The sequence below is a fragment of the Pristiophorus japonicus genome, chromosome 11 (assembly GCF_044704955.1).
Source record: "Pristiophorus japonicus isolate sPriJap1 chromosome 11, sPriJap1.hap1, whole genome shotgun sequence".
Lineage (NCBI taxonomy): Eukaryota > Metazoa > Chordata > Chondrichthyes > Pristiophoridae > Pristiophorus > Pristiophorus japonicus.
The window spans coordinates 75,456,876-75,482,952 of record NC_091987.1 but is presented as its reverse complement, the minus strand read 5'-3'; the positions used below and the strand labels follow the sequence as shown (position 1 = coordinate 75,482,952).

Genomic DNA, 26,077 nt, shown 5'->3' with positions numbered 1-26,077 from the left:
TATTCATACCAAGCTGAGAACTTATACTATAGAGCTGATCCCTGTAATTGGCAGCGCAGCAGTAAAAGTCTCCTATGATGGAGCAGTGAACGAACTCCCACTATGGATTGTACCAGGTGATGGCCCCACACTGTTCGGCAGAAGCTGGCTGGGAAACATCCGCTGGAACTGGGACGACATCTGAGCGCTTTCGTTCGTCGATGACGCCTCATGTGCACAGGTTCTCAGCAAGTTTCCGTCGTTGTTTGAGCCAGGCATCGGAAGTTTCTCGGGGGCGAAGATGCAGATCCACTTGATTCCGTGTACACGAACCATCCACCACAAGGCATGTGCAGTGCCATACATGATGCGAGAGAAAGTGGAGATCGAGTTGGACAGGCTGCAAAGAGAAGGCATCATCGCGCCGGTGGAGTTCAATGAGTGGGCCAGTCCGATTGTTCCAGTCCTCAAGGGCGATGGCACGGTCAGAATTTGTGGGGACTATAAAGTAACGATTGACCGTTTTTCGCTGCAGGACCAGTACCCGCTACCCAAGGCAGACAACCTATTTGCGACGCTGGCAGGAGGAAAGACGTTCAGCAAGTTGGACCTGACCTCGGCCTACATGACACAGGAGCTGGCTGAATCTTTGAAAGGCCTCACCTGCATCAACACACACAAAGGTCTGTTCATCTACAATAGATGACTGTTTGGGATTCGGTCGGCCGCGGCTATTTTTCAAAGGAACATGGAGAGTCTGCTAAAGTCGGTTCCGCGCACCGTGGTTTTCCAGGACGACATATTGATCACAGGTCGGGACACCATCGAACACTTGCAGAACCTGGAAGAGGTTCTAATTCGGCTAGATTGTGTGGGACTCAGGTTGAAACGCTCGAAGCATGTTTTCCTGGCTCCAAAGGTTGAGTTCTTAGGGAGAAGAATCGCGGCAGACGGCATCAGACCCACCGATGCCAAGACGGAGGCCATCAAGAACGCACCGAGACCACAGAACGTGACAGAGCTGCGGTCATTCCTGGGATTCCTCAATTATTTTGGTAATTTCCTACCCGGGTTAAGCACCTTGCTAGAACGTCTACATGTGTTGCTACGCTAGGGAGATGGCTGGGTATGGGGGAAATCACAAGAGGCTGCTTTTGACAAAGCCAGAAATCAGTTGTGTTCCAACAAACTGCTTGTTTAGTATGACCCATCTAAATGTTTAGTGCTAGTTTGCGATGCGTCTTCGTACAGGGTCGACAGGGTTACAACAAGCAAATGAATCGGGAACATTGCAACTGGTCGCTTATGCGTCCAGGAGTTTGTCCAAGGCCAAAAGGGCCTACAGCAGGATTGAAAAAGTAGCTCTGGCATGCGTTTACGGGGTAAAAAAAATGCACCAATATCTGTTTGGGCTTAAGTTCGAGTTAGAAACTGACCATAAGCCACTCATATCGTTATTTTCAGAGAGCAAAGGTATTAATACCAATGCCTCTGCTCGCATTCAAAGATGGGTGCTCATGCTGTCTGCATATAACTATGTAATTTGCCAAGACCAGGCACAGAGAACTGCGCTGATGCTCTCAGTCGGCTACCATTGCCCACCACCGGGATGGAAATGACACAGCCTGCAGACTTGCTCTTGGTGATGGATGTAGTTGAAAACGAAAAGTCACCCGTTATGGCCCGCCAGATCAGGACCTGGACCAGCCAGGATCCTTTACTGTCCCTTGTAAAAACTGCGTCCCCCATGGGAGCTGGTCCAACGTCCCAGCGGAGTTGCATTAAGAGATCAAGCCGCTCCAGCGGCACAAAGACGAAATTTCCATACAGGTGGTCTGTCTTTTGCGGGGTAATCGTGTGGTTTGCCTAAGAAAGGTAGAGAAACGTTCATATGCGACCTACACAGTACCCACCTAGGCATAGTAATGATGAAAGCTCTAGCCAGATCCCATGTGTGGTGGCCCGGCATCAACTTCAATTTGGAGTCTTGCATGTGCCAATGCAACACTTGCTCTCAACTGAGCAATGCACCCAGGGAGGCACCGCTAAGTTTGTGGTCATGGCCCTCCAAACCGTGGTCTAGGATCCACGTTGACTTTGCTGGCCTGTTTCTAGGCAAAATATTTTTGGCTGTTGTGGATGCTTATTCAAAATAGATTGAGTGTGTAATAATGTCTGTAAGCACATCCACGGCCACCATCGAAAGCCTACGAGCCATGTTTGCCACGCACGGCCTGCCTGATGTCCTTGTCAACGACAATGGGCCGTGCTTCATCAGCGCTGAATTCAAGGAATTCATGACCCGCAATGGGATCAAGCACATCACATCTGCCCCGTTCAAACCCGTATCCAATGACCAGGCAGAGCAGGCAGTCCAAACCATCAAGCAAAGCTTGAAACGTGTGTCGGAAGGCTCCCTGCAGACCCGCCTGTCCTGAGTTCTGCTCAGCTACAGCACCAGACCCCACTCGCTCACCGGGGTTCCCCCAGCCGAGCTGCTCATGAAAAGGGTGCTCAAAACAAGGCTCTCTCTCGTCCACCCTGATCTCTATGATCACGTCGAGGGCAGGCAGCATCAAAAAAGCATGTACCATGTTCGCGCAAATTTGTCATGCGATATTGAAGTCAATGACCCTGTATTTGTACTCAACTATGGACATGGTCCCAAATGGCTTGCTGGCACTGACATAGCCAAAGATGCGAGTAGGGTGTTTCAGGTCAAACTCGCAAATGGACTAACTTTCAGAAAGCATTTGGACCAAACCAAATTGCGATTCACAGACTGCCACAAGCAACCTGAAGAGGACACCACCAACTTCGACCTTCCGACACACACACACACAAGTAGCAACCGGCATTACAGTTGACCATGAAGCTGAACCCATCATCGCCAGCAGCCCAGCAAGGCCAGCTGCGCAACAGCCCAGCGAAGAACCAACCAACTCACCTGCACCTGCATTTGTACCGAGACGATCGACTAGGGAACAAAAGGCCCCAGATCGTTTCACCCTGTAAATAAGTGTACTATTGACTTTGGGAGGGAATGATGTTATGTATGCAATTCTATGTAACCAGCATTTTACCGCCACCAGAGGGTGTAGCTGTTGCAGTCCCAAGGGATCCCAGCAATCCTTGGGTGCACTGTATATAAGCAGGCCTCCCAAGCTGTAACAAAACTCTGGAGTTAGAATAAACATAGAAACATAGAAAATAGGTGCAAGAGTAGGCCATTCAGCCCTTCGAGCCTGCACCACCATTCAATAAGAACATGGCTGATCATTCACCGAAGTATCCCTTTCCTGCTTTCTCTCCATACCCCTTGATCCCTTTAGCCGTAAGGGCCATATCTAACTCCCTCTTGAATATATCCAATGAACTGGCATCAACAACTCTCTGCGGCAGGGAATTAAACAGGTTAACAACTCTCTGAGTGAAGAAGTTTTTCCTCATCTCAGTCCTAAATGGCTTACCCCTTATCCTTAGACTGTGTCCCCTGGTTCTGGACTTCACCAACATCGGGAACATTCTTCCTGCATCTAACCTGTCCAGTCCCGTCAGAATTTTATATGTTTCTATGAGATCCCCTCTCATCCTTCTAAACTCCAGTGAATTCAGGCCCAGTTGATCCAGTCTCTCCTCATATGTCAGTCCTGCCATCCCTGGAATCAGTCTAATGAACCTTCGCTGCACTCCCTCAATAGCAAGAACATCCTTCCTCAGATTAGGAGACCAAAACTGAACACAATATTCCAGATGAGGCCTCACCAAGGCCCTGTACAACTGCAGTAAGACCTCCATGCTCCTATACTCAAATTCCCTAGCTATGAAGGCCAACATACCATTTGCCTTCTTCACCACGGGCTGTACCTGCATGCCAACTTTCAATGGCTGATGTACCATGACACCCAGGTCTCGTTGCACCTCCCATTTTTCTAGTCTGCCGCCATTCAGATAATATTCTGCCTTCGTGTTTTTGCCACCAAAGTGGAGAACCTCACATTTATCCACATTATACTGCAACTGCCATGCATTTGCCCACTCACCTAACCTGTCCAAGTCACCCTGCAGCCTCTTAATGTCCTCCTCACAGCTCACACCGCCACCCAGCTTAGTGTCATCTGCAAACTTGGAAATATTACACCCAATTCCTTCATCTAAAATCATTAATGTATATTGTAAATAGCTGGGGTCCCATCACTGAGACCTGCGGCACCCCACTAGTCATTGCCTGCCATTCTGAAAAGGACTCGTTTATCCGAACTCTTTGCTTCCTGTCTGCCAACCAGTTCTCTATCCACTTCAGAACATTACCCCCAATACCATGTGCTTTGATTTTGCACACTAATCTCTTGTGTGGGACCTTGTCAAAAGCCTTTTGAAAGTCCAAATACATCACATTCACTGGTTCTCCCTTGTCCACTCTACTCGTTACATCCTCATAAAATTCCAGAAGATTTGTCAAGCATGATTTCCCTTTCATAAATCCATGCTGACTTGGTCCGATCCGGTCACTGCTTTCCAAATGCGCTGCTATTTCATCTTTAATAATTGATTCCAACATTTTCCCCACTACTGATGTCAGGCTAACCAGTCTATAATTACCCGTTTTCTCTCTCCCTCCTTTTTTAAAAAGTGGTGTTACATTAGCTACTCTCCAGTCCATAGGAACTGATCCAGAGTCGATAGACTGTTGGAAAATTATCACCAATGCATTCACTATTTCTAGGGCCACTTCCTTAAGTACTCTGGGATGCAGACTATCAGGCCCCAGGGATTTATTGGCCTTCAATCCCATCAATTTCCCAACACAATTTCCCGCCTAATAAGGATTTCCTTCAGTTCCTCCTTCTCACTAAACCCTCGGTCCCCTCGTATTTCCGGAAGATTATTTGTATCTTCCTTCGTGAAGACAGAACCAAAGTATTTGTTCTACTGGTCTGCCATTTCTTTGTTCCCCATTATAAATTCACCTGAATCTGACTGCTATGGACCTACGTTTGTCTTCACTAATCTTTTTCTCTTCACATATCTATAGAAGCTTTTGCAGTCAGTTTTTATGTTTCCAGCAAGCTTCCTCTCATACTCTATTTTCCCCCTCCTAATTAAACTCTTTGTCCTCCTCTGCTGAATTCTAAATTTCTCCCAGTCCTCAGGTTTGCTGCTTTTTCTGGCCAATTGATATGCCTCTTCCTTGGATTTAACACTATCCTTAATTTCCTTTGTTAGCCACGGTTGAGCCCTTACGGCTAAAGGGATCAAGGGGTATGGAGAAAATGCAGGAAAGGGGTACTGAGGTGAATGATCAGCCATGATCTTATTGAATGGTGGTGCAGGCACAAAGGGCCGAATGGCCTCCTCCTTCACCTATTTTCTATGTTTCTATGAGCCACCTTCCCTGTTTTATTTTTACTCCAGACAGGGATCTACAATTGTTGAAGTTCATCCATGTGATCTTTAAATGTTTGCCATTGCCTATCCACCGTCAACGCTTTAAGTATCATTCGCCAGTCTATTCTAGACAATTCACGTCTCATACCATCGAAGTTACCTTTCCTTAAGTTCAGGACTCTAGTCTCTGAATTAACTGTGTCACTCTCCATCTTAATAAAGAATTCTACCATATTATGGTCACTCTTCCCCAAGGGGCCTCGCACAACAAGATTGCTACTTAGTCCTTTCTCAGTACACATCACACAGTCTAGGATGGCCAGCTCCCTAGTTGGTTCCTTGACATATTGGTCTAGAAAACCATCCCTAATACACTCCAGGAAATCCTCCTCCACCGTATTGCTACCACTTTGGTTAGCCCAATCTATATGTAGATTAAAGTCGCCCATGATAACTGCTGTACGCATCCCTAATTTCTTGTTTGATGTTGTCCCCAACCTCACTACTATTCTTTGGTGGTCTGTACACGACTCCCACTAAAGAAACTAAGGTCACACTTACTCATGTCTACAATACTCAGTTACATTGCTTTATTTGAGACATAACAGAAGCCACCCAACGTCTGAGTGCTGAATGGAAGCTCAGGCTGAAGTCATGCAAACTCAACTTGCTGCAAAGCAAGCACAGACTGCTGCCATCATGGCTGTGGTTAGCAGTGTTCAAAGCAGCTTGCAGGGTGTCACAGCAGTTCAGCAATCTGCCCTCCAGCAGAGTACTAGGATTGCTGAGGTCCCACCCTGAGGGAGTGGCAGTGGCTCTGTGGAGCACGAACCTGCTGTCATCTTTCAGGATGACAGCATTCATCCTCCCACTACTGCCACACCCTTGCTGTTACCTGTCATCCAGCCAGCCCAGACTGCTGCCGCCCATGCTGAGATGGTGCAGTGTGAAGCCGGGCAATCAAGGCCCAAAACTGCTCGCGGTCACCTTCCAAAGCCATCTACAGTCTTCCCCACTGAAAGTTAGCAGTCTTCCACCAGCCATGCTGCAGCCACTGGGGTAAAACTGCATTGGAGCACCAGGACAGGCAAAGGCACACGGAAGACAGGCACTAAGGGAATGATTTTTGAATGAAATAATTCAATGGTTTGATTGATAAAATTGGTTTGGAATGTTTGTTTTGTGGTGGGTTTTATTGTAGCATTGTGGCCAAGAGGATGCTGTGATGGTCAGTAACAGAGGGAAGGTAAGGTTTGGGTCTATTAGTGAATGTGGAATTGGGGTTGCATTCACTAGTACTGCAGTTGAATGTTTCGATCACGAACAGCCCGGGCAAAAATGGGCTGTCCGGGTTTCCTCTTCCCTTCCTCCTCTTCCGCTTCCTCCTCCTCTTCTTCCTCCTCCTCCTCAGCTGGTTCACGTATGCCTGGTGGCAAGGGTTGTGCCCTCATGATGGCGAGATTGTGAAGTATGCTGCAGGCCATGACGAATTTTGAAATGTGCTGTGGCGAGTACTGCAGAGCTCCTCCAGAGCGGTTCAGGCAGCAAAAGCACTGTTTAAGAACGCCAATGGTCTACTCTATCAGATTACGGGTGGCAGCATGACTTTCATTGTATGCATGTGGCCCATGTGTGCATGGGTTGCGCAGCGAAGTCATGAGCCAGGTGGTCAGCAGATAGCACTTGTCGCCCAGTAACCACTCTCTGATTTGTCATGGTGGCTCAAATGTTGATGGTAAAGCAGATTGCCACAGAATGGAGGCACTGTGACTGCTGCCAGGGTACTGAGCACTGATCTGAATGATGCACTGAGTATAGTTGCACACCAGTGGGATATTAAGGGAGTGGAATCCCTTCCAGTTGCAGTACATATCTGAATTGAGATGCAGTGCCCGTAAAGTGACATTCGTCCAATCAATGGCATCCTGCGTCATAGTAAGCCTGCTATCCTGGTGAAGCCGTGTGCTCGCTCTGCCTTCTTCTCTCTGGCATGAGAATGAAATGTATTCAGCTCACTTTGCATACAAAACCTCACTCATCTTCCTTTTACAGGTGTGGATGACAAACTGGGAGATGTTATGGATGTCTCCTGTTCCAGCCTGAAAGGAACCCGACGCAAAGAAGTTCTAGTCCATGGTCACCTTTACAGCCATTGGCAATGCCATCCTTGCCCTGCTCTGAGGCTGCAGTTCTGCCTGCAACAAGTGGCAGATTTCAGTAAGCACATCCTTAGTGAAGCAGAGGTGTCACATGCACTGTTTCTCGCTGAGGATGATGAAGGAGAATTGCTCCCTGAAGACCCTTGGTGGATATGACCTGCCGCTCAGAGCCCTGCTCCCCTTCCTCCTCCTGCCTCTTCTAGAGCTTGTCCTACTCTGTATCACTTCTGCTCATACTTCCTGTCATGGTGCGGACCGAGGGGGATACAGACTACTACACCCATGTCTGGGAGCAATTGGTCTGTGCAGACCCCTTGCAAATCAGTACCAACTTCTTAAGCATGTGCCACACCACTCCTTGTACACTTTAGGCAAATTTAAAGAAAGCACCAAACACTTCCACAAACTCAACAAGAGCTAGTATAAATTAATTAGCAAATAACCTCTAACTAGATGATGATCCCTTTAAATAGCGCTGGAGGAGTGGTGGGCGGAGTCCTTCCTGCGCTGAATGCAAGATCAGTTGTATGAGGTTAAGAGAGGGCTTTAGCTCCAGCATTGAGGTAAAAAATGGCAGCGCTAGCATCAAATCAGCATTACACGCTGATTGATGTCACAATCTGCATACTCTGCATACTTTCGGCACACGCTCCCAGTGGCATCGCTAACGCCTTCACCAAAATTCCATCCGCCGCACCAGAAGTGTGCAGGTGCTGCTCAGACGCCCATTTACGACCCAAAACTGCACACCAATTGCCCAAACAACGGGCGCTATGCAATAGAATTTTTAGCCCATGTTATTTTAAAACTAGGGAGACCATCAGTGACTGAGCAAGACAAATTCCATTTTTATTCAAATGTATTCTGGGGTATTTACTGGTGCTTTGGGGATTGAGTTCCATGCCTCTGTCTATTATTCTGTAAAAAACATTAATGCTTTGTTAAATATGTTTATTCCTTTACCTTAATATTTAATTTCTATTCTATACCAGTTGTAAAGTTTATAATACACAGCAAAGTGGCATGCAAGATGCATCAGTTAGTTAGGGTTAGGGTTAGGAGGATTAAAAATCCCATGGTGCCACTGCGTTGCCAAAAGTGTGAGAGAGGTATTTCCACCCACCATTTTCACCTGGGATGGAGTCATTTAAATAATGGGGACCAAGTGCCCGCGCCTGTAGCTAGTGGTAACTACACTGTGGGCACACCGAAATCCCAGAATGGTTCCCTGTCACCCCAAGAGGGTGGGCCTGAGGCCACTTGGGCCAAAGAGGTAAGAATGAAAAACTTCTTTCACTTTTTCTATATCAATGTCAGGCCCTTATTCCAATGGTAATTGATTTCAATCAATGCCTCGAGGTTGCCATTTACTTTAGTGATGTGATGCCCATTTTAAGCCCAGAACAAAATGTATGCCAGCTGTCAGCAGATGTAGGTCCCATTGAGCCTATCTGCTCAAATTCGTAGGGTAAATGGATAGAACGAAGAAGAAACAGCCTGATCATTCCCAGAGCAAGAGTTTCTGTGGCTACATCAATGGAGTAGAAACCTGTCAGATCTAGGTTCCAGCTTCTAGCCCCCATTTTCCAGCCCACAGCCATAACTGCAACAGAATAGTTCCCCTGCAGGAAGAATTTCTTGGCTCTGATATTTAATCGTACTTGGCCTTTAGGTGCTTGGGGGCAGGCCTGCAATTTAGTAACACTGGGGACTGTACTTTGGTAGTACTAGGGATGGTTCTGTGGTTTAGCAGATCTGTGTGAGGCTGCTGGGGTTTGACACCATGGGGAAGATCCTTTGGGTTGGTATCACTGTGGAAGGGGAACATTGGGTTTGGCAGAACTATGGTGCGAGAATATTACATCTGGCAGAAATTTGATTCACTGGTGGATTCCTGGGCCAAGAAATAGAGTGATGCTGCACTCGACGCCAAAGCTTCCAATATAGCAGACAATGTGCAGCAAACATTCCGCACTGGAAGTGTGCTGCCTACCATATTGGTAAAGGGAGAAAAAAAGAAAGCCTGGGTTGGTGCCTGAACACAGGCTGATCCCTACTTTAAAATCGGGCCATCTGTCTTACTCATCTAGCACTCTGTTTCTCTCTCTCTTTCCCACAGGTACCAGTGATTAGAATGTTTACATTTTCTAGCTATCATTAGAGGCTTTTTGTTTGAAAATCTACTGATTTTTTTAAAAGAACTCGAATAAGGACGAGGAAAGACACTGATGAGGAAAGTATCCCGGCCTCTCTTCCTCAGCTCAATACGCTTTTTCAAGTTTCCAGAACATAACTCAAGCAACAACTAAAACTAGAACAGAAGTTTAATTAGTCAGCCATATTTCTCTGGCATGTATACACACAAACAAACACACAGCCTCTCTGTTTAAAAAACACAAGTTAAATTTTATCTGAATAAAGCTATTGAAATTTCTCCTCTAGTTTTTGTTCCAAAAATATGAAAAAATCAACAAAATGGACTGAGACTGAAAGAGAAAAATATTCTTTTATTTTTGTAGCTTATATATTGAAACATCCTAGGAAATTGTGCACATTACATACTTTTAGACTGCAGGATCAGCCTTCAGTGAACAGAGTCACTGCCTGAGGCAAAATATTAAGTTAAGGCTTTTGAGGTTGAAGCATTCAAGTATTAGTATTAGGCAGTCCCTCATATCGAGGATGACCCGCTTCCACACCAAAAAGGGATAAGTTCACAGGTGTTTCAATGAAGGAATTGACATTCTAGGTCCCGAACTACATAATGAAGGGTGGAAGATGCCTGTGCGTGGATTCTTTTAACGTGGGGTGGCCGTTGCACACCAGCCACCAGAGCATTCAAGTAAAAACTTGCTGGAGAGGCTACTACTCCACAGACAAACCTCCATCATTAAGCCAACCATTCCTAAGGAACAAGCAGGCTTCCGGAACGGCCGTAACTGCTGCAACCAAGTGTTAGCTTTAACAACGCACATCGAAGCAGGCTTCCAGCACCAGCTTAAGACTGCCGTAGCACTCATGGACCTGACAGCAGCGTATAACACAGTATGGAAGCATGGAATGCTTTTCAAGCTCTCCACCATTTTACCCTGCAGAACAACGATCCATGCTTACTCCATGCTTAGCAATCGATTGTGTGTACTCTGACATGGTTCATCAGTCATTGAAAGTTGGCATGCAGGTACAACAGGCGGTGAAGAAGGCAAATGGTATGTTGGCCTTCATAGCTAAGGGATTTGAGTATAGGAGTAGGGAGTTCTTACTGCAGAGCCTTAGTGAGGCCTCACCTGAAATATTGTGTTCAGTTTTGGTCTCCTAATCTGAGGAAGGACTTTCTTGCTATTGAGGATGTGCAGCGAAGGTTCACCAGGCTGATTCCAGGGATGGCTGGACTGTCATATGAGGAGAGACTGGATCAACTGGGCTTTTATTCGCTGGAGTTTAGAAGGATGAGAGGGGATCTCATAGAAACCTATAAGATTCTGACGGGACTGGACAGGTTAGATGCGGGAAGAATGTTCCCGATGTTGGGGAAGTCCAGAACCAGGGGATGTAGTCTTAGGATAAGGGGTAGGCCATTTAGGGCTGAGATGAGGAGAAACTTCTTCACTCAGAGAGTTGTTAACCTGTGGAATTCCCTGCCGCAGAGAGTTGTTGATGCCAGTTCATTGGATATATTCAAGAGGGAGTTAGATATGGCCCATTCAGCTAAGGGGATCAAGGGGTATGGAGAGAAAGCAGGAAAGGGGTACTGAGGGAATGATCAGCCATGATCTTATTGAATGGCGGTGAAGGCTCGAAGGGCCAAATGGCTTACTCCTGCACCTATTTTCTATGTTTCTATGACACTCAGAAGAGCAGATCTAGGACATTGAACAATGCACTCCCACAAGGTTTTGTCTGGCACCCACATTATTCAATGTTTACACCAGAGGCCTATCTGAAACAGAGTCCTGCAAGTTCGTATATGCTAATGACATTGTCTTGGTCACGCAAAACATGAATCTGTCCATCACCGAATAGACCCTGAGCAGTGATTTACAACCTGATCCAGAAACTTGCCGGATCCATATGGGGAGCAGACGCTCAAACCCTCCATACGGCAGCACTCGCCCTGGTGTACTCTACAGTGGAGTCCGGCATGACTATCAAGTCCACATATCAAATCCGTAGATGCCCAGTTGAATTCTACTACAAGAATTATCACCGGTAGGCTTTTAGCGACACCAACACCTTGGCTGCCCATGCTTGCAAACGTCGCACCGCCACACCTACGCCACAAATATGCAGTCTCCAGAGAATACAACCTCTACACCAGCAAAGACATGCAGATCCAGACTGACTTGAACAATCTACCACCAACCTGTCTCAAATCTAGAAGGCCATTTTGGACTGTCACTGAAGCCCTTCAGCGATCTCTCCTCAGCCTTGATGACTGATGGCGAAATGCTTGGAAGAACTTGGACATATGGAATGGATTCCTTATAGAGGACCCCACAGCACAACCTGAAGGATCAAACCTTTCTCGCAAACAGTGGACAACTATCAATCACCTCAGAACTGGTCATAGTAGATGCTGCCATCTTCTCCATAGATGGACGAGTAAAGCATCTCCATCATGCGACTGTGGAGCTCCTAATCAAACCCTGGAGCATATTGTTGAGCACTGCCCTCAGAGGAAATTCGCAGGCTGCTTACAAGATATCCACACTGTTACACCGGAAGCTTTGGCCTGGATATCTGACTTATATATTGACATTTGCTTTGCTTTGCTACTACCATATGAAAGAAGAGAAGAAGAATGGATACATTTTATGTTATTGTGAAATGTGTAATTTTGTGACTTTTGTATTTTGTTTAATACTTTATTTATGACATTAGGATTTTCAGTTATTGAAAAAAGGCAGACTAAATGCTTTTAAAAATCATTTTCATTGATTTAATTGGTCCACCAACAAACCATGATGGTGAAATGTTTGTATACAGTTTTCTCATTATAAATTACTCACATACTATTATAAATGTTGACATAGGAAGATTCCATTATAAATATTGACATAAAAAGTATTACAATAACTAACATTTGTGGACAGTAAGAGCACACATGCACAAGATTTTTTAAAAGTAACATATATAGATTTGTAGCCTGAAGAAATTAATTAACTTGTTACGTAAATGTTTTTGAGTAAATCCAGCTCAGTATTCTTACCATAATCAGGTACAATATAGAGTCCAGAGGAAATGCTGCAGCCAGGTCAATCAGAAGCCAAGTTTTAATATAATGTATTGCAATATCTTTTGGATTCAAGATCACAACCTGTAGGTAAAGATACAGAATCAGGTTACTGTAACCTAGATCCACATTAGGAAAACTGACTAATGTAAAGAATCATTTCCGTGCAACAATATAAAATTGAAATTTGTCAGGCTGAGCAAATACTAATTCGAATACTTTTCGGTTTCTTGTACTGTAACCAAATAGCTGCCTTAGAATGTAAAAGGCAAAACCAAATCTGAAACAAAGCAAACATTTATAAATCAATGCTTTAAAAAAAACTTTTGCAAAATATGCATAGCAGAAAGTACAAGAATCCAACAAGAAATACAAATATGACAGAAACTTAAAAAATCACATGAACAAGACTGAACAATGTCATGCTGATCAACTACTAATTAGAATACTCTTGAAGTTCAGGGTTATTATCCTGCTCTTATCACGTCCTGTCCCTCTATTCAATTGCACGTATGCATAGTCAACCACTGAAACATCACTCAAAGGGGCCAAAATTCAGGACTGCTGGAAACCTGGCGTCCTCCCAAGTTTTTGGGGTCATTACCGCCAAAATATTTTCGTCAGTGGCCCGATCCACATTCAGCTCCAAAAGTGAAAAAATGGGTTCCAGCTCTAAGGAACCCTTCCAAAGTGCATTTTTCAGCGGTGTGGCTGTCTTAATTGGAGTGGAATTCCCACGCAGAAATTCAGCATGCAGGTAAGTGTCTCAAATGAGCCAGCTGCTTAAAGGCCAGGGTTTGCAGCTAGACCCTGAGGGTGGAAGGAGTTAGATTGAAGGATGGCTGGTGTGAGAGCAGGAAGGAGGGCGAATAGTTTACCGATGTGGAGCTCGAGACCCTAGTGCAAGATGTGGAGAGTAGATGGCGAGTGACGTTTCCAGACGTGGGGAGACTAAGCAGATAGGTCATAAATAATGCATGGAATGAGATAGCACAGGAGATGTCAGGCACCTCCATATATCAGAGGACAGTGCAGGAAGAGATTCCACAACATCATCTGGCTTATGAAAGTGAGTACCTCTTCCACCAACTGCTGACCTTGCATCTGCGACATTCTCCTTCAACATGCTCTTATCTCCCATACTCACTGTTTAGTCACTCAAGCAGCATTTCATTGTTTACGTTCTCGCAATGGAGGCTCCCTTTCGTCTCACACTTTCAGCTGCATGTCACAGACAAACAATTATTCATTTATTTCTAATACGTCATCACAGTCGTACTCACCAAACATGCTTTCTTTTGCAGGCTAAACTGGCACACAATAGAACCAAGCTAAGGATGACCGGGGGGTGGCGACACAGATACACAGGTGCTCACACCTCTGGAGCAAAGGGCTCAGGCGTTGGTCGGTGGCCATGCTGCATTCCCTATGGCCGACGGTCATGCTGATGCTAATGTGGGTAAGTGAAGGCCCTCCTTTAATGCTCTCTTCTTCAATGTGCCAGCGCCTACTGTAACTTTCCTTCATGGAAGTCTGCTAGTTGCATCCTCCATGCTTTCATCCCCCACCTTCCCCTCACGGCAGCCCTTCTCCCATTTATTCTTGCAGATGACATGCCCATCCCCGCCCCCCCACCTCCCGTGGTCAGAAAAACTGCCGACAACGATGTGGGCAGCATTGCTAAATGAGGCCGTCGTTGAATGTGCTCACTACTTGAATGCGCTAGCGCCTACTGTGCTTTTCTGTCCAAAAGTGTCCTAGTTGTAGGCTCCATGCATCAATCCCCCACCTCCCCCTCACAGCAGCCCTTCTCCCATTTATGCTTGCAGATGAAATTGAGTGGTAGCACAGCACAAACGGACACAGCACCTGTGAAACCACCTGCAGGCCTGAAGCACAGGCATGTGAACAGAAGCCCTCCAATCTCAACAAGCACTGATGACATTGAGGCCTCAAGCGATGAAGAGACCATTGTCAGCATTCCCAGCTCATCCAGACAACTGATGAGGAAGAGGAGGAAAATACAGATGGCACAAGTGCGTCACTGCTTCCACCCACACGCGCCAGCTCACATACTGGTGGCAGTGCGCGGTCTGAAGTAGTTGACGTGGTAGGTGGGGCGGCACTAGGTATTGCACCGGGGACTAGCGGGCTGCAGTATGGTGACGGGGCTAGGTAACCTCAGGTGCCACCTCTTCGGGGGGGGCGGGGGGCGAGTCCACACCAGAGTTCTGCCAATGAGGACTTACATGATGCCATCGACGTAGCGGCTCACGAGAGAAGGGTGGAGGCCATGCATTCCTAGATGTTGGGGGCACTAACAAGGGTGCCAGAGAACCTGTCAGAAGTGGTCAGAAGTGTGGAAGAGCCTGCCTCCCGCATAGTCGACAGCTCTGCGCACACCATGGAGCCCATCATTGCCAGTGTGCAGGCGATGGTGGATTGCTAGAGTGTCCGTGCGGATCCACCTGTGATGCCGCGACCCACAGGTGATGTGGCAGCTGCCATTTCTGCACAGGCGCAAGCTGTCATGTATGTACATTCTGTTTGTAGCCACCAGATGGCGTAATTGTTGGAGGCCACTGAGCAGCATGCACATGGTGCTGCTCAGGTATAAAAGGCCAGCCATTTTGAGAGTCAGGCATTTTGGGCCTAAATAAAGCAGAGCCAAGATTGTACCTTGCTTAGTTAAACAGTACTCAGTTTGAACCTTTATTGCATACATAACACAAGCGAAAGATCGCATCGGTGCTGGATTGGAGAGAATGGCCGTGACCCTGGAAGCTCAGAATGCTCTTATGCTCTCTGGGCAACAGGCCACGGAGCATCTTAGTGCTGCCATGGAGCATCAAATTGCTGCCACCTCTGGTAGATTTGAGACTCTGACTGCTCACAGGCAGTCTCAGCTCAATGCCACCAGACACCTCAGAGTTGCATTCGCGACTGGGTCCAACACGGGGGACCTTCTGGTGTTGAGTCACCGCACCGACCTGACCTCCCTCAGCTTGGTGGTGGTGTTAAGGTGCTGCCCCCGGAGAATGACGCAGGCTCTTCGGACCAGGATCCTGATGATATGCTCTCTCAGGATCTCTTCTCTCTTAGGCGGTCCCTCGTATCGAGGATGACTTGCTTCCACACCAAAAAGGGATGAGTTCACTGATGTTTTGATGAAAGACCTGATATTCCCGGTCCCGAACTACATGTTAAAGGGCGGAAGATGCCTGTACCACACGGGCTTGACAAAGCTAGGTCTTGGTCCAGTGGCAAGGATTAACCAAGACTACTGGAGACCAGCTCTGCTGCATGGACCTAGTACGCACACATATCACAGTGTGGGCTGGCCCATGCTGCCCCAGAGCCCTCACCTCTGCTGAGCCCCGAACTTATGCCTCTCCTTGACCCCGATCATGTCGCTCCACGATCACTCGCCGCTCCTTCACACTGACCTCGCCGCTCCTGCTGTACCTGCCCACGCTCCAATCACTGACCTGGACCTTGGTAACATCCAATCCAGTCACTGCCATCGCCCTCTTGCACCAGCTTGCGCTGCTCCAGGAGCCACTCGGCGCTCACCTTTTATGGCCCCGACCTGCCGCTGGTGTTTCCTCGCAGATCGGGGCCACCACGCTGCTCGCCTTTTATGGCCCCGACTTGCCGCTGGTGTTTCCTCGCAGGTCAGGGCCACCACACTGCTGCATGGGCCGCTCGCCGCTCACCTTTTATGGCCCCGCCCTGCCACTGGTGTTTCCTTGCAGGTCAGGGCCACCATGCTGACCTTCTCTCAGGATAACAGCATTCGTGGTCCCAGACCTCCCACTCCGCCAATGCCTCCACGCATGGTTCCATCCAAGCCAAGCCAGACTGCACCTGGCCCTTCCAGGCCCAAAGGTGCTCGAGGGTGGCCTAAAACCTGTAGCTCCCACCCAACAACCATAGCAGCCTTCCCAGACCCATGATGCAGCCACGGGGAGACACGTAAGCATAGTATGAGGGTAGGCACACGTAAGAGGTGTTTATAAGGCCATGCACAGGGGTAAGAGAGGATTATTGGTGTTAGTTAATGGGAGTTTTTTTGCTGATGTGTTTTTGCACTGAATTGAATATTTTGATAAACCTTTATTTTTGGCACATATCTAGTCAGGTGTTTCATTTGGGAGTGGGCAATTGTGCGTGAAGGCACTCATTGTGATGGCCATTGAGCTGAAGGGTCATGCGTGGGTGGGATTATCTGAAGTGAGCAGCTATGAGACGCAGCTGTACCTCCCTTGCAGGATTGTGTTGGGGACGACGTCTCCTAGCTTGGTGGCGACGGGGATCCTCCTCCTCCTCCTGCGCCTCCTCCTCCTCATCAGGTGGTACTGCTGGCTCGACCTCCAGTAGATGTGCCCTCATGATGGCCAGGTTGTGCAGCATGCAGCAGACCATAACGAATATGCAGACCCGTTGAGAGTACTGCAAAGCGCCACCAGACCGGTGCAGGCAACAGAACCTCTGCTTAAGGATGCCTATGCAGTGCTCGATGATGTACCTGATGCCACAATGAGCATCATTGTAGGCATGCTTTGGCGCTGTCCTGGGGTTCCACAGTGGAGTGAGCAGCCAAGTGGACAGGGGATATCTCTTGTCCCCAAGCAGCCAACCACAATCCTGATTTGGGACTGTGAAGAAGGAAGGCACACTGGTCTGGCGCAGAATGAAGGAATCATGGCTGCTTCCTGGGTACCTCGCATCAACTGCAAGGATCCGATACTGGTGGTCACACACGAGCTGGATATTCAGTGAGTGGAACCCCTTGCGGTTCACAAAGATCTCGGGGTGAAGTTGTGGCGCCCTTAGCCCGTGTGTGCAGTTAATGGCACCCTGCACCCTCGGGAAGCCTGCAATTTGGACAAATCCGCCCTGCCGCTCCACCTGTTTGTAACTTGTCATGGGGAAGATGTACTGCACCCTTCTTGTGTAAAGTGCCTCGCTGACCTTCCGGATGCACCGATGTGCGGAGAATTGCAAGATGTTGCCAATGTCTGCAGTGGAAGACTGAAATGACCCTGTGGCTTAAAAATTCAACCCGATTGCAACCTTGGTCTCTACTGTCAGGGCAGTCCTCAGCGTTGTTTAAGGCTGGAGATCTTCGCGCAGGACAGTGCAGAGCTCCCTTAGTATGTCTTTCCTAAATCTTAGCCTTCGCAGGCATTGCTCATTACTGAGCTGGAGGAAGGAGAACTGAGGTCTGTAGACCCTTTGAGGGTAGGGCCTTCTTCCCCCACCTCTGCGATGGCTACCTCCCCTGGAAGCTGGATGATGCCCATCTCCCAGGTCCTTCTGGTTGTCGGGTGCCTCTGGAGGTTGTTGTGGCAAGGCTCCTGACCCATTATTTGCTGGGGCATACCTCACTCTCCTCCTGACACCATCTCCCTCTGGGTCAACCTCTCTAGCTGCAGGTCTGCGCACATCTGCAGGCCCTTCTCTCTGTTGGCCAGCCAAGGCCGCTGCCTCCCTTGCTTGCTGCCTATCTAGACGTTGTTGACGGTGACACCATCTCCTGCATGCCACCCTGTGTCTGCCCAGGTATACCAGGTGTTCTCCTGCCAGCACTGATCCCATTCTTTTTCAGGCTGCACCCTGCAAAGCAGCCTCTGGAGCACAAAATTAGGCCTACAGGCCTGCACTAAAGAATGAGAGCTGAAAGTGTTCAGAACTCCCTCAAAACCTCTGAAGACCACTCAGCAGGTTCAATGTAGGCAAAAAACAAAAGCCAAACCTTCCTCTAAAAATCGCCCTGATCGTGGGAATAGTTCGTTGAGCTCTTCCAGTGGTGTCACGTTCCACGGCAAAGTGGACCGACACAAAAACCTGGCGGGGTCACTACCTAATAAAAACCTCTCTTTTAAATGCTAAAAATGGGTGGCGTGGCCGCGTAGCAGCGGTGTGCACCCTGAAGACGTCACCACGGCCCAATTCCCTTTTGTTATGTCTTGAATAAAGAATATTGACTAGATACTGTAAGCTTAAAGTAATGTGTGACCATAGTCCTTTATTACAGGTCTCCAGAGTGCCTCTCCAGCCTGTGAGGCTTCCTTATGCACAGGTGCTCCCAAGGGATTGTGGGATCCCTTGGGACTCCAGGGGATGAGCCCTCTGGTGGTTAAACAAGGTATTTACAGGTTTACGTATATAACAACACTCCCCCTGCTCCCCCCCTCCCCCCCGCCAAAGTCAATAGTGTAACTATTTACAATGTGATTCGATCTGGGGCCTTCCTTTCCCTGGTTGATCGTCTCAGTGCAAATGCTGGTTTTGGTGAGTCTTTTGTTGGGATCACGCTGGGCTGCTGCGCAGCTGGCCTTGCAGGGCTGTTGGGTGTGGTGAGTTCTGTTGGGCTGCTACAGGTGATGGGTTCTGTTTCGTGTCAACCGCTGGGTCGGTTGCCACTTGTGTCTGTGTTGGGAGGTCGAAAAAGGTAGCGCCTATTGTGGGTTGTTCTGGATAGTCCGTGAATCTGAGTTTGGTTTGGTCCAAGTGTTTTCTGCAGGTGAGACAATTTGAAAGTTTGACCAGAAACACGCTACTTCCCTCTTTGGCCATGACAGTGCTGGGAAGCCACTTAGGAACTTGTCCATAGTTTAACATAAATACAGGATCATTAATCTCAATTTCGCGTGACACATTTGCGCGATCATGATATGTATTCTGTTGAAGCCGCCTGTTCTCTACCTGTTCGTGTAGAGCCTTGTCTGAAGTACCCTTTGCTTGAGCAGTTCAGTGGGGGGAACCCCAGTGAGCGAGTGGGGTCTTGTGCGGTAACTCAATGCGAGGAGTATTCGTAATAAGATGGATGAATTAACTGCGCAGGCAGCTATGAATGATTATGATATAATTGGGATTACGGAGACACGTCTCCAGGGTGACCAAGGCTGGGAACTCAACATCCAGGGGTATTCAACATTCAGGAAGGATAGACAGAAGGGAAAAGGAGGTGGGGTAGTGTTGCTGGTTAAAGAGGAAATTAACGCAATAGTAAGAAAGGACATTAGCTTGGATGATGTGGAATCTGTATGGGTAGAGCTGCGGAATACCAAAAGGGCAGAAAAAGCTAGTGGGAGTTGTGTACAGACCATAATACAGTAGTAGCAAGGTTGGGGATGGCATCAAACAAGAAATTAGGGATGCGTGCAATAAAGGTACAGCAGTTATCATGGGCGACTTTAATCTACATCTAGATTGGGCTAACCAAGCTGCTAGCAATGTGGTGGAGGATGATTTCCTGGAATGTGTTAGGGATAGCTTTCTAGACCAATATGTCGAGGAACCAACTAGAGAGCTGGCCATCCTAGACTGGGTGTTGTGTAATGAGAGAGGACTAATTAGCAAGGCCCCCTGGGGAAGAGTGACCATAATATGGTAGAATTCTTTATTAAGATGGAGAGTGACAGTGTTAATTCAGACACTAGGGTCCTGAAATTAAGGAAAGGTAACTTTGATGGTATGAGACGTGAATTGGCTAGGATAGACTGGCGAATGATACTTAAAGGGTTGATAGTGGATAGGCAAAGGCAGACATTTATAGATTACATGGATGAACTTCAACAATTGTATATCCCTGTCTGGAGTAAAAATAAAACGGGGAAGGTAGCTCAACCGTGGCTAACAAGGGAAATTAGGGATCATGTTAAATCCAAGGAAGTGGCATATAAATTGGCCAGAAAAAGCAGCAAACCTGAGGACTGGTAGAAATTTAGAATTCAGCAGAGGAGGACAAAGGGTCTAAGTAGGAGGGGGAAAATAGAGTATGAGAGGAAGCTTGCAGGGAACATAAAAACTGACTGCAAAAGCTTCTGTAGATATGTGAAGAGAAAAAGATTAGTGAAGACCAACATGGGTCCTTTGCAGTCTGAATCAGGTGAATTTATAATGGGGAACAAAGAAATGGCAGACCATCTGAACAAATACTTTGGATCTGTCTTCACTAAGGAAGACACAAATAACCTTCCGGAAATACTAGGGGTTCAAGGGTCTGGCAAAAAGGAGGAACTGAAGGAAATCCTTATTAATCAGGAAATTGTGTTAGGGAAATTGAAGGGATTGAAGGCTGATAAATCCCCAGGGCCTGTTCGGCTGCATCCCAAAGTACTTAAGGAAGTGGCCCTAGTGGATGCATTGGTGATCATTTTCCAACATTCTATTGACTCTGGATCAGTTCCTATGGACTGGAGGGTAGCTAATGTAACACCACTTTTTAAAAAATGAGGGAGAGAGGAAACAGGGAATTATAGACCTGACATCGGTGGTGGGGAAAATGTTGGAATCAATTAGTAAAGATGTAATAGCAACGCATTTGGAAAGCAGTGACTGGATCGGTCCAAGTCAGCATGGATTTATTAAAGAGAAATCATGCTTGACAAATCTTCTGGAATTTTTTGAGGATGTAACTAGTAGAGTGGACAAGGGAGAACCAGTGGATGTGATGCATTTGGACTTTGAAAAGGTTTTTGACAAGGTCCCACACAAGAGATTGGTGTGCAAAAGTAAAGCACATGGTATTGGGGGTAATGTTTTGACGTGGATAGAGAACTGATTGGCAGACACGAAGCAGAGAGTCAGAATAAATGGGTCCTTTTCAGAATGGCAGGCAGTGACTACTGGGGTGCTGGAGGGATCAGTGCTGGGACCCCAGCGATTTACAATATACATGAATGATTTAGATGAAGGAATTGAATGTAATATCTCCAAGTTTGCAGATGACACTAAGCTGGGTGGCAGTGTGAGCTGTGAGGAGGATGCTAAGAGGCTGCAGGGTGCCTTGGACAGATTCGGTGAGAGGGCAAATGCATGGTAGATGCAGTATAATGTGGATAAATGTGAGGTTATCCACTTGGGTGGCAAAAACAGGAAGACAGAATATTATCTGAATGGTAACAGATTAGTAAAAGGGGAGGTGCAACGGGACCTGGGCGTCATGGTACATCAGTCATTGAAGTTTGGCATGCAGGTACAGCAGGCGGTGAAGAAGGCAAATGTCATGTTGGCCTTCATAGCTAGAGGATTTGAGTATAAGAGCAGGGAGGTCTTACTGCAGTTGTACAGAGCCTTGGTGATGCCACACCTGGAATATTGTGTTCAGTTTAGTCTCCTAATCTGAGGAAGGACATTCTTGCTATTGAGGGAGTACAGCGAAGGTTCACCAGATTGATTCCCGGGATGGCAGGACTGACGTATGAGAGACTGGATCAACTGGGCTTGTATCCACTAGAATTTAGAAGAATGAGAGGGGATCTCATAGAAGCATATAAAATTCTGACGGGATTGGACAGGTTAGAGGCAGGAAGAATGTTCCCGTTGCTGGGGAGTTCCAGAACCAGGGGTCACAGTCTGAGAATGAGGGGTAAGATATTTAGGACCAAGATGAGGAGAAACGTCTTCACTCAGAGTGGTTAACTGTGGAATTCTCTACCGCAGAAAGTTGTTGAGGCCAGTTCGTTGGACATATTCAAAAGGGAGTTAGATGTGGCCCTTACGGCTAAAGGGATGAAGGGGTATGGAGAGAAAGCAGGAAATGGCTATTGAAGTTGAATGATCAGCCTCTTATTGAATGGCGGTGCAGGCTCGAGGGGCTGAATGGCCTGCTCCTGCACCTAATTTCTATGTTTCTTAGCAGGACTCGGGATAGGCGAGTCTGCAGTGAGCCTTCAGTTCCCCTCTTCAAGCTCTGCTTGATTATTTTCACTGCTCGCTCTGCCTGACCATTGGATGCTGGTTTAAACAGGGCAAATGTGACATGTTTGATCCCATTACGGGTCATGAACTCTTTGAACTCAGCACTGGTGAGCCACGGCCAATTGTCACTCACAAGGACATCAGGCATGCCGTGCATGGCAAACATGACCCACAGGCTTTCAATGGTGGCAGCCGATGTGCTTGCTGACATTATCTCACATTCGATCCATTTGGAGTACACATCTACAACCACAAGGAACATTTTTCCCAAGAAATAATCGGTGAAATGATACCCTCTCGTTGCGGCCGGTCCAGCTCGATCTCCACCCTCTCTCTCATCATGTACGGTACCACTCTCGCCTTGTGATGGATGGGTCGCGTCCCCGGAATCAAGTGGATCTGCACTTTTGCTCCTTGGAACTTCCCGATACCCGGTTCGAACATTGAGGGGAACTTGTTTAGGACCTGGGCACATGAAGTGTTGTTGACGGACGAGAGCTCTCGGACATCGTCCCGGTTCCAGCATATCTTTCCCAGCCAGTTCCTGCTGAACAGCGTGGGGCCATCGCCCGGTACCACCCAGAGTGGTAAATTGTGCACCACTCCATCATACGAGACCTTTACAGTAGCACTGCCGATTACGGGAATCAGTTCCTTTGTGTACGTTCTCAGTTTAGTATGAATGGGAGTCAGGACTGGCCGTGAGGCCTTGCTGCACCACAATTTATCGAAAGTCTTTTTGCTCATTATGGACTGGCTTGCGCCCGTGTCCAGCTCCATTGACACCGGGAGTCCATTTAATTCAACTTTCGGCATTATCGGGGGACACTTTGTGGTAAATGTGTGCACCCCATATACCTCTGCCTCCTTGGACTGAGGCTCTGGTTCATCATGATCCACCATGAATCTGTCCTGCTCTGCAACATGGTGGTTTGCAGGATTAGCAGGGTTTGCAGCTCGCCTGCACATACATTGGAGGTGTCCCATTGTTCCACAGCCCTTGCAAATGTATCCTTTGAAGCGGCATGAATGGAAATGATGATCACCTCTGCAGTGCCAACAAGGTGTTAATGACCTTGCATTCACCACCCTTGATGGTGGACTCTGAGGCAGCTGCAAACATGCAGCTGCAGGCATGTGAGTCCTGCCCTGTACATTACAATTCAAAAGCAATATTACTTTGTTCACAGTACTTGCAGCAGCACTCGTGTGCTGGGAGATTTGTTTGGTATTGTCACTGATGGGGATGAACGCTGGGCTATTGCTATGGCTTAACTCAAGGTTGGGGTCTCTACTGTCAAAAGTTTGCGAAGTATTACTTTATGGCCAATGCCAAGTACAAAGAAGTCCCTGAACATGTGCGCCAAGTGTCCTTCAAATTTGCAATGTCCTGCAAGGCGCCTTAGCTCGGCGACATAGCTCGCCACTTACTGGCCTTCAGACATGTAGTGTAGAATCGATACCTCTCCATCAGAATGCTTTCCTTCAGGTTTAGATGCTCCCGGACCAGTGTGCACAAATCATCGTACGACTTATCTGTGGGTTTCACTGGAGCGAGCAGATTTTTCATGAGGCCATACGCTGGTGCCCTGCAAACGGTGAGGAGGAGCGTCCTTCTTTTGGCAGCGTTCGCTTCTCCTTCCAGCTCTTTGGCCACGAAGTATTGGTCGAGTCGCTCCATGAAGGTTTCCCAATCATCTCCCTCTGAAAATTTCTCCAGGATACCCACGGTTCTCTGCATTGTTGTGGTGGGGTTCGTGATCTGTATCTCGTCGCCAGTTGTTATGTCTTGAATAAAGAATCTGACCAGATATTGTAAGCTTAAAGTAATGTGTGACTGTAGTCCTTTATTACATGTCTCCAGAGTGCCTCACCAGCCTGTGAGGCCTCCTTATGTACAGGTGCTCCCAAGGGATTGTGGGATCCCTTGGGACTCCAGGGGATGAGTTCTCTGGTGGTTAAACAAGATATTTACAGGTTTACATATATAACACCTTTACCATTGATTCACCCTGCCGATTCCGACTGAAGTGTGCACTGCTATAAACCCCCCACCCCACGACTGAATATGCTTCGGTGGAGACAAAACACTGAAATGCGGCGGTGAATCGATTTTTCCGATCGGCCACCGAAAACCCACATCAACGGTCCCTCCAAAGACACTGAATTTCAGCCCCTATAGTATATTGCAATGCACACTTGTTTGAAGGTGGAGAAAGCATACCATATATATTTCTTGTAGGCTTGGAAGAACAGTATGCCAGGATTACCAGTGGACTTGACCATGACAGCACCTTCCATCATTCTCATTAAATGTTGCAAGCACCAAAACTATCTACAGCCTCACTAGCTCTCCCACCCTTTCATATCTCTCTCCCTATCAATGTATTCTTACCTCTGAGTTAGTAGCCACGCTATGTTCCAGTTATTAAGTGCATAATCTCGGCTGACATTTCAGCGCACCAATGACGGAGCGCTGCATTGCTGGAGGTGTTATCTTTTGGGTGAGACACTAAATCAATAAGCCTGGTCTATTTTTTTCAGGTGCAAAATATCCTATGGCACTTTTCTGAAGAAAAGCAGGGTGGTGTTCTAGCCAACATTCATCCCTCAACCAACACTACCAAAACAGATTAACTGACCATTCATCACACTGCTGTTTGAGTTTTTGTTATGTGCAAATTGGCTGCTGCGATTACCTCCAGAAATAGCAATGATGACAGCTCAAAGTAAATTTGTTGGTTGTAAAGTGTTTTGGGATGTCCTGGGGACATGAAAGGTGCTAAATAAATCAATAACTGGAATTTCCTCAGGGATTATCCTGATCAGCCCCCATAACTTCGTCAGATCAGTAAAATCCCTGGATACATGCGGAAACGTAGATTCTGCCAATCTTCCACTGAAGTTATGATGGCTATTCGGTAGATCCCAAGAGAAAATTCCCGGTGCAAGTCTTTCATCCTCTCTCTGTCTCTCAGTCAATAAGTAAATAAATAACTATCAACAAACCACACATTTTAACTAGCTGATAATTAGAGGAGTTATGTTTGCTTTCAAAATACAACACTTTTTAAAAAAGTAAACTGACATGAGGATGAATAAAGTCACTCTGCACTTTATGTTTTTCTCTCTTTCTCAGCTTAATACTTTCTGAAGTTTATAAAATATTTATAATTCAGACATCAACTAAAACTATAACAGGTGTGTAATCAGTAAAGTCTATCATATTTATTTCTCTTGCTTTGTCACACATGTTTAAAAAGCTCAATTAAAATATTACCCGAATATAACTTTTGAAATTTGTCCTCTAGTTTAACTTCACATAATTTTAAAAACAATCAAATAGATTTTGTTAGAGAATGAGGGAGAAGCATTTTATCATTTGGTTAGATGCAAATGCTACTGAAACATCCTGGGAAATTGTGCACGCGCACATGAGAAGGACGAACCATCCGTGGCTAACTAAGGAAGTAAAGGATGATATCAAATTGAAAAAAAGGCATACAATGTTGCAAAGATTAGTGGAAGGCCAGACAATTGGGAACATTTTAGAAACTAGCAAAGGACGACTAAAAAAATAGAAGATAGATTATGAGAGTAAACTAGC

At 46.9% G+C, this 26,077-nt stretch overlaps 1 protein-coding gene across 1 annotated transcript in view; it reads right to left on the bottom strand.

Annotated features, from left to right (window-relative positions):
• The window catches only part of LOC139276094 (potassium/sodium hyperpolarization-activated cyclic nucleotide-gated channel 2-like), a 335,425-nt gene that overhangs the window by 179,914 nt on the left and 129,434 nt on the right, over positions 1-26,077 (bottom strand). The window contains exon 3 of the mRNA XM_070893567.1: positions 12,736-12,843. Coding sequence (XP_070749668.1) covers positions 12,736-12,843 — 108 coding nt within the window. The remainder of the gene's footprint in view (positions 1-12,735; positions 12,844-26,077) is intronic.